At 32.3% G+C, this 9,323-nt stretch overlaps 1 protein-coding gene across 1 annotated transcript in view; it reads right to left on the reverse strand.

Annotated features, from left to right (window-relative positions):
* COL3A1 (collagen type III alpha 1 chain) overlaps positions 1-8,069 on the reverse strand; it is a 38,850-nt gene extending 30,781 nt beyond the window's left edge. The window contains exon 1 of the mRNA XM_010370287.2: positions 7,821-8,069. Coding sequence (XP_010368589.1) covers positions 7,821-7,899 — 79 coding nt within the window. The 5' untranslated portion in view covers positions 7,900-8,069. The remainder of the gene's footprint in view (positions 1-7,820) is intronic.
* Positions 8,070-9,323: the final 1,254 nt, after the last annotated feature.

Raw genomic sequence — 9,323 nt, forward strand, 5'->3', positions numbered from 1 at the left:
CAGCTATTGAATACTAAAGGCATATTAAAGACAAATGAAGATAGTAGTTAAAGCTAGACTCAAACACTTCCTATTTTAAGTACTTTCTATGTGTTCTTGATCTGCCTAGAAATTAACATAAATGCTTTTCCTTCCTGTGTATTCATCCTCCTCTGTTTATGTCTCATTAAAGGTGTCCTCACATCATTAGAAATACAGTACTTTCCATTTGTTCTGCTAATTACTAAATAAATAAGCACAATATTGACCTATTAAAATTGTAAATGAGTTTGTTAAAATTGGATTAAATGCAATGTTATAAAAATTAAGGTTGTCATTTAGCTTATTGTTTCCAAATTTTATTAGAAACATATTATAGTACTTTTTCAAACACAGTAGCCTCAATATAAAGATTATTTTAGTGCAATTTAAAAAATTGTCATATTCTTAAAATTTTTTTTTCTCACTTGCACATGACAGTCAACATGGTGCATGCATGTTTTGTTTTACTTTAGAAAGTCATATTGTTTTAAGTTAAAGAAGAGAGTTGGAATGCTTAAAAAATAAGAATGAATGCAACTTTGTTTATTGCCATAAGTTATTTCATATCCACTTGAAATAAATTTGGCTCTCCTGAAAAGTCAGTTCCTGTAAAAACTTGTGGCTGAAAATTAGCCCTTTCTCTGTTTTTCTACCTTAGTTACCTTTGCTGAAAAAATAGAGTTTTGTGTAGCTTCCTTTATCGTTCCATGCATGACAAAATATAGTTAGCAATATATTCTACTGAAAGTTAAACCTCTTAGATCAATGTTTCATGGACCTAGTAATATGTGTGAAAATCATGGCAAAGTCAAAGTCAAGGAAAAGAATATTTTGTTTCTAGAGGAATAAAAATACTCTAGTTAGCCATTTGCAACATTTAGATATAGAATAGAAAATGGGATTTTGAAATAAGTCATCTCATATTATTCTCTTCATTTCTTAGGAATCTGTATTCAGAGTAGCTTTGGTTAAAATAATAAGTTAATTTTTTCCAAAAATATTAAATAAAAGGCAAATAATTTCATTTTACTATTGGAAAGTAATGGACTTTCCAATTACTTCCGTTATTTTAGTTGTTTAAATCTCTCTGTTCCAATTTGTAATTAATTTTAAATTCCATCTCCCATGTCATTTGGTGTTTCTGTTCCTTACTACAAAGTACAATTCTGAAAGAAATTTACTTGTGATCACACAAGCAATGTATTAAGCTCAATCATCCCCTTGTTGGGATCTATAATATAAAACATATTGAAGCTAACACATGACTTAAACCACTCTTAGCTGCTTCTTTCCTAGTTTTCTATTTTGGAATTTTAGAGAAGAATAAAGCCAGATAACATAATTTTATATTTTTAGGTGTGCATAAAGCTTACTTTTTTGTGATTCTTTTGTTTCCATTCTTTATGTTAAATTATGCTGACTTGAAGAAATAATATTGTTAGGACAAAAAATGCATAATATGTTTGTCTTAATACTATTTTTGGAGCAATATTATTATTATTATTCCCTAAAGCACTTAATTAAATAGTTAATTTGGCTTGAATGAAAAGTGAATATTTTTTCCTCTTCTCTTCTTACTGAATCCTTATCTGGGAAAAGATGTATAATCTGAAAATCTAAGAATCACAGATATGATTTGTAAATTATAATAATTTATTTTCATTACTTTAGAAAGCTGAACATTTTGTACATGTGGGTATTTGGCATTCATACAGTTTCCAATTGAAATACGTTTAGTTTGCCTTTTAAATGATACTGTTTGGAAACCATAAATTTTAATAAAATATTTTTTTTGCTGCTTATATCTTTATTACAGTATCTTAAAATATGTTAGATTACTTAACAAAAAGGGCTCTGAAGAAAGTATCTGGAGACATTCTAGGTGAATAATTTTAATTTAAAAGCACTTTTGCATAGACAAAGAAGATTTTATTTATTCTTGCTACCTCCAGGAAAAAAAATTGATAAATTATCAGTTGTAGATATTTTCTTGTTTCATATTTTATAGATATATGATTTTTCAATCTCCAGTTAGAAATGTCCTTTAAGTTGATTAATATTTTATCCTGTTAAAAATAAAAATAATTAGATAATTAGAAAATTTAAATTATCTTATATCTAACCAACAGCAATTGCATATATAATAAAATCTGCTTAGTGTCAAATTATAAAAACGTTGAAGAGAATATATTCTACTTATTACAGTTGGCAAACAACTTTAAGTTGTATAGTCTTATAAATAAAATTTTACATTTCACCATCCTTATCACTAAGTTACTAAGTACTTTAATTTCTTCCTTAGAGTAATTTTATTTGCCAGCGTTAGTAAAACTAGTGCTAGGTAGAGCTTGTATAGTACCTCCTATCTTGTAGGCACTGCTCTGAGTAGTTTTATCTATTTTGCTTTGTACTCCCAAAGGCCTTATGAGCTTAGAGCTGTCATAATCCTAATTTTACAGATGAGGAATCTTAACCACAGAAACATTAAGTAATTTCCCAAGTTTACACTGTCAGGGTAAAAAAGAAGATTTGAATGTAAGAAGACTTCCTCTAAATTTGATACTCTTAATTACTGCATTCTCTTTTCTTTCTGCTATTTCAAAACTGAATACGATTAAAGAAGTCAACTCCAAAGCTCTGTCCCATATGATTTTTTTTATCACTGCAAGGTTAAAATCTGAATCTAGATAGGTATATTTTTAAGGAGAACAGTTCTCTGCAAAATATCTTTTCTATCTGGCCTCAAAACAGGAAGATGCCATCTGGGGTTAAATTCTCCTGTTTATTTTCTCTTGACCTTATGAAGAAGGGTTATATCTCTAAAGCCACCCTGGTGACATCCAGACCACCAACAGAATAAATGTGTGACTCAGAAACCCTGCATACATTTTTCTATATACAAAAAAGTAGGATTATAACAACAATAGTACCAGACAGAAAAGACTTCTGCATCCAGTGCAAAAATATGTTTAAGATGTCTCATTAACACACTGTTTGTCAGAAAATATAGTTATTAAATGATTCCTATTAATGTTTATCTAAGTTCGTTAGAAGTTTTCATTGAATGAAACTCGAACATTGTGAACATGCTATGCAATTCCAAAGAGTATATCTATGATTTTAATTTACTTGAGAAATGCAGTCTCCGTCATCCTCTACACAAAATACTATACAAAAACAGTTTCGGAAAAATGTATGCCATTTTACTCAAGCGGTACTTTCTTAAAACTAGAATTCAAGGGAAATTTAACTTTTAATAATTTCTGGATCTTTTCTCTTTGATGTTTATATTTTTTGGGCATTTTGACTTGTCCTCTTTCAACATTTCATTTTGCTCATTAAGACTACATTTTAAACATCAGTGCTTGACCTAAGTCATGGAAAAAAACAAGGGTTTTATTAGTTAATCTGAAAGGAATCCACTTCTGCTGTGTTTTCATTAGACACAGACTGAAACTCTGGTGGTTAATGTAACTCCCCAAACTGCAGTTCACAAGTGATTTATGTAAGAATAGCTATCTCATTTTTTCCGTTGTCATCTTGACATGAAACAGGCAAAGTTTCCCCTTTGAAAAGTCTGGAGAGTTTTTTTTTTACACTATATGACTTTTTTTTTTGAGCATGGAAACAATGGGATTGAGCTTTTTTCCTAGGGAAAACTTTTACAAGAAACAGTTCACTGAGAGAGTTCCAGAAAGTTATTGTAGACCTGGAAACTTTACAACTGTTCCTCATGTCCAGCAAAAGCAATAACATCTTTCATCTTTAAAGCTTTAATTCTTAAACAATCTACTTTAATCACTTCAAGGCGGGGATATCACTAGATGTTACAAAATTAAAGAGCTGGGCTACATAATTTTTGGAACTCTGCACCAAAGAAGCCATTCACAATGGAAACTGTGGAGTTTCGGTAGATGGCACTCTTCTCTGAGTGACAACTCAAGTCCAGCATGTGACTGTAGATGTAGAACAGGGGCTTTCCTGAGGAGCTGTCCTGTAGCCTCAACTATAATCCTGGTAAACTCACAGTCAATCATTCTTGATTTTTAAAAAGAAGCCTGTAAATAAGACATCAATCCAGGAATCTGAATTAGTTAAAAGGCATTTAATCACAGTCTTTCCTTCTTTCCCAGAATTGTTCCAGTGGCTTTGCTTTCTTTTCTTATAATGCTGAAATGTTTAATTCCAGAATTTAATAAAAATACCTTTGTATGTATAGGCCTTTAGATCATCTAAAGAGTATTCAACATCAGATGAGCTAAAGGCCTATACATAAAAAGGTATTTTTGAAAATCCAAATTTTTCAAAGCTCTGGTATTACCTGAGCATTTTTTCCTTCCCTAGAAATAAAGCTCAGGTAAGGAAATACAAGTATCATGAATGAAAAACACGAAGTGTTGTATTATAATACTTTATTTACTCACACAGAACTGGTGATAATTTCTTTTAAAATAAGATCCTGAGCTGCTGGGGTTTAAAAAAGTAAATGTACTACTCTCTATAAAATTGAGTATTAAACAGAAAAATACCTATTCTTTCTTCACCTTTAGAAATGCATTATTAGCTCCTGTGCTTTCTAGGATGATATGTAATTTTTCAGTATCTCCTGTCAATGGCAAATAGTTACAAAACTAAGAAAATTCAAATACTCTAATTTTAATGTGTGTTCTGTAATTATCTAAGACTTAACAGAATATTGGTCCTAGCTTTGACTTTGTCATTTTCTAGTTTTGTAATCTCAAATAAAGCACTGATCCATGTTAGGTGACTGACACTGAGATGTGTGAGCAACTATGCATCCTCTCTGCTTAAAAATGCAGTTGTTCCTAAATTTATAACATTTTCCTGTAGTTCAATGTGTTTAATTGTAGGGACAAATGCAAACCAGAAAACCTGAATGTTACCTGAGCAAGTTACAAATTCCCTCTTAAAGCATAATGAAAAATATACTCTCGTGATATCTAAGAAGAAACTGATTCTCTGAGTCCATTTATAGTTTTAAAAATCTCAAACAACTAAAGCTCCACAGTTTATTTTACTGGAACTATCACTGTAGCAAAATATAGAAACTCAAACATTAGTACACATTTAATTAAACTAAAGTTTCTGTTTCTGCCCTAATGAAGCAGTATTACTTAGTAACAGCTGTCTATAATCTATCTATTAAGCAGCGAATAAAATACTTATGTCAAATAAGGACTACATCAAAGAAATGAAAAATATATTTAAAAAATAGTCATATGTGGAATTTTTTAAATGGCCATAACATTTAAGCTAATTTCCAAAAAGACTCTGAATACTGTTACCATTGTGTTTTTCTGTCAGTATGTGTGTTTGCAATATTTATCCGTAGCATACTAATTTCCTTAGGAAAGCAGCGTTAACATTTAAAATTCACGCATATGATTTTTTTAAAGCTCATTATAAACTACTGAAGCCAGTTAAGGAACATTAATATTGGCATTCGTTATGTAAATGGTAACCTGTCTTGTCAGCCACTAGGTGACGCATCTTTGCACTTAAAATTTGGCATGTTTATAAACTACAGGAAATATAAAACAGACCATGTTTCTTCATTGGTGGAATATAACACATGAATTAAATACAATTTTCACAAATTTGTAAGAAGACCAAAATTCTTTTTGAGGACTTGTTTATACCCAAAAAATGCCTGTGAGTGAACTAGAAGTGAGTGTTCATTAGAGCTGTGCTGTCTCTGAAGTTATGAGGACATATACAAGAAACACCACCCTAGAACTTTATAACAGTTCTCAGTGTGCTGAATATTCAGATACCTCCTGTAACTTTTCCAAATCTTATCTAATAGCAGAATTTTCTTGTAAAACCCATAGGGAACATAAGATGTACTGTCTTAAGTCAATTAAACTTTACTTTTACTCATGAAAAAAAAATATATAGGCTGAATAGTTCTCTTTCAACTCTTTTTGAGCTTAAGAGCACACAAACACTTATCAGTAAAATTTTATACTTATTGATTATTTTCTGCATCTAAAGAGAAAAAGGGAAATAAATACAATTTAATGTGATGTCAAGGTACTGTAAGTGTCAAACACTCCCCCTCTAAAGTTGGACTGGGAAGAAAAATAGCCACAGGGCTTATAAAAAGCTTGTAACCACTAGGCAACTACAAATACCTTACAATTGTTTGAGCTAAAACCTCCAAGTTTGTAGTCTTTTCAATAAATGGGTGGTGGGGGATAGTAGTCATTTGGTATCCTAAGAAAGGACTGTGAGTTGTAGCATCTCCTGGGAGGAGCAGGATAGGGAGGAAAAGAGGAGAGGAATAAGAAAGAAAGAAGGATTGCGAGTTCAGGGGAAAGAAGGGGCGAGGAGGCAAGGAGAGAGAGAACTGAAAAAAGAAATGGAGGCATAAGGAGGCAACATGGGGAGTAGGAAGGGAGGAACAGGCAGGGAAGACAGAGGAGGAGAGAGGAGTAGAGATGGGCTTGCCTAGGGAGGGGTGGGGTGATGAGTGAAGAGAAGTCTAAAGGAGCCAAAAGGGGTGGAGAGAGATAAGGAGGAGGGGAAAGGGAAGGAGAGGAGGGGTAAGAAGGAGAGGAAATTAAGGGAACAAGGAATATGGGTGTTTCTTTTCTTTTTTGTCCATGAGCTGAATATAACCGAAGACATTTCACTGTACATCTACCCCTCCCCTCATACACACATTTACATGTATTACCTGTGAGGACAACAAAGACATTTGATATTACAAACAAAAAACAAATGATCATGCAATGTCCTTTGCAAAATCTATAAGTTTAAATGTAACCATGTTTAGTTATGTGCAATAAAAATTCTCTAGTGATTTCTCCTAGCTATCTTTACATTTAGCATTTAAATACTTATTTTTATGGAAGTTTGTATTCCAATTTGTTCAGTATTTTCATGACTATGGTAAATAAAAGAATATTTTCACATAAATAATGAGACAAATGTATTTTTAGGAGAAATTAGAATATGAAAAACATCACATGCAATTATTAGAAAATATAGCTAAACAGCTTTGTGAAGTCCAACAGTACTAGTATCTTTACCTTGTTTGTAGCAAAGTCAAAACTCCTGTTGAAAACATTTTTAAAAATATTTTCTTCGTTAATGTGAATGCGGTTAAAATGTAGAATATGTGGAAAATACTAGTCCCTTAACATCTTGCTACTAGAAAAGATGAATTAATCAATCATTCTTGAAAAAAATAAAAACAGGAATAATAAAATATTTTAGCAGTTTGATCCCTTTGAAGAATATTTATAGGTACTTTGTTGCCGTTTTACAGAAATATATTCAATGATTCTGATAATGCATAGTACCTTCCTTTAGACTGTTCTTAATCCATGATATTTGAAACGCATTCTTATTCAGAAAACAATGCTCGATATTCTAACCTTACAAAGAATCTAGCAGACAAAGAGGAACATAAAATTATTGCAAGACCAATAACTTCCAGACTGCCTGGGGAAGTATTCCAAGATGTTAACAATCCAGGAGGGAAAAATTTTAAAGCCATTTTAAAAAGTTTCCAGTGCCTTTAACATGAAAACAAGTTAGTACAAGAACATTTTATCTTAAACAACCACAGAACTCTTAAATACACACATGACACAATTATTTTTGAAGTAATGTAAAAGCACAGCTATAGTCAGTTCAACATTTCACAATTTGGAGCTTATAGAGGAAATTATCTTTAATCAGGCAGCTGATTTTCCCCTTTACACCCCTCTTTGTGAGGAGAAGAAAAGACAAAAATCCCATAAAGTTTCTTGAAATCAGTACCTACTCACCTTCCTGTTGTGCCAAAATAATAGTGGGATGAAGCAGAGCAAGAAGTAGCCAGCTCCCCTTTTGCACAAAGCTCATCATGTCTAAATATCAGACATGAGACTCTTTGTGCAAAAAGGAGGAAAGAAAAGCAGTTCAAAGTAGCACCATCAAGTTGTTCCCTGCCCTTCAGCACCGGGCCCGTCATAAAACTCAGCCACTGAGATTCCTTTGCTTTGGCCTTAAATAGGAAAAAGTTTGGCTTCCCTCACTTTCCAGCCCCTTTCTGAAATATGAGAGCCGCACCCATCCCCTCAGCAGTAAAAGAAATGATAAATATTTCTTTTTCCCTTATAGAAGACACAACCCACAGTAACAAAAAGAGCACATCTGGTGTTTGTATGCATCTGCTTATGTAAAGGTTTGTTACATATTTCAGTCTTACATATATGTTTGTATAACTTAGGAACATATAGAAATGTTCTGCCTTGTTTTAATATATACAATGTAAATGCATAAATTTTTATTTCCCCTTATAAAGTTAACAACTCCATAATTTTGAAAAATTGCTGGATGCCTATTCATCTGGTATGTCTAATTTGCAGAACTGATCTTCCAGAAGATTGTTATGTTGGGATTTTGCCAGAATTAATCCTAACTCAATTTAAATAGGGGACTGTAAGAGATTCACTGAAAGAAAAGCCTCCGTTTGCCCCTTTGACTCATCCACCCACCCTGAGTCCTAGAAGTTAAGTTTCAGGCAAATGTCAAAAGACAAAGTATTTGAGCTATGTTTAAATGGCTTCCTAAAAGTTAGATACTTATCTATAGCTGTTTCCATTTCTCACAAATTTCTTTAGCAAGCCAGAGTGCTTTCTTGTGAGATTTCCAATTTTTATGTTGCCTGGGAAAGACAGAACAGATCTTTCTAGAGAAAAATTCAGCCTTTTCATGACATAACTTTTTAGGAAACTGGAAGAGAAAGAGTTTATCACATAGAATAGCAAAAGAGTACCAGAGAAAGTGGTCTTTTTTTCCTGCATTACTCTAAAGTTTAGTATAAATATTTCTAATTTAGACTTTTATGTGTATACTTTCCAGATCCTCATCCACAAAACTTTCCAATGTATTTCTGGATCTATCAAGCAGTAATTTTTGTGTCATATTTGAAAGAGGGGCAAATACCATTTATAGGTCTTTGATAAATCTCTGCAGGAAAAATATGCTTGTCCACAGTATAAGGATATATCTGGCAATGGAGATATTTCTTTACACCCTAATCATCAGTTCACAGTTGGTTCATCTATCTCTATAATCTACAGTGGAAATTTCAATTCTAATCAAGGTCACTTGAACTAATTTTCTTCATGTTCACCTAAACATGTCCATCTCTATGCTTGTGCACATAAAATTCTCCCCATTTCACACCAATTCATGGAAGTCACTTCCTTATGCCCCAATGCAAAACTTTCCTCCTTAAGTAAAATACCTCCTTTAAACTTACTTTCATCTTTCTCTTTCTTCTA

The sequence above is a fragment of the Rhinopithecus roxellana genome, chromosome 14 (assembly GCF_007565055.1).
Source record: "Rhinopithecus roxellana isolate Shanxi Qingling chromosome 14, ASM756505v1, whole genome shotgun sequence".
Taxonomy (NCBI): domain Eukaryota; kingdom Metazoa; phylum Chordata; class Mammalia; order Primates; family Cercopithecidae; genus Rhinopithecus; species Rhinopithecus roxellana.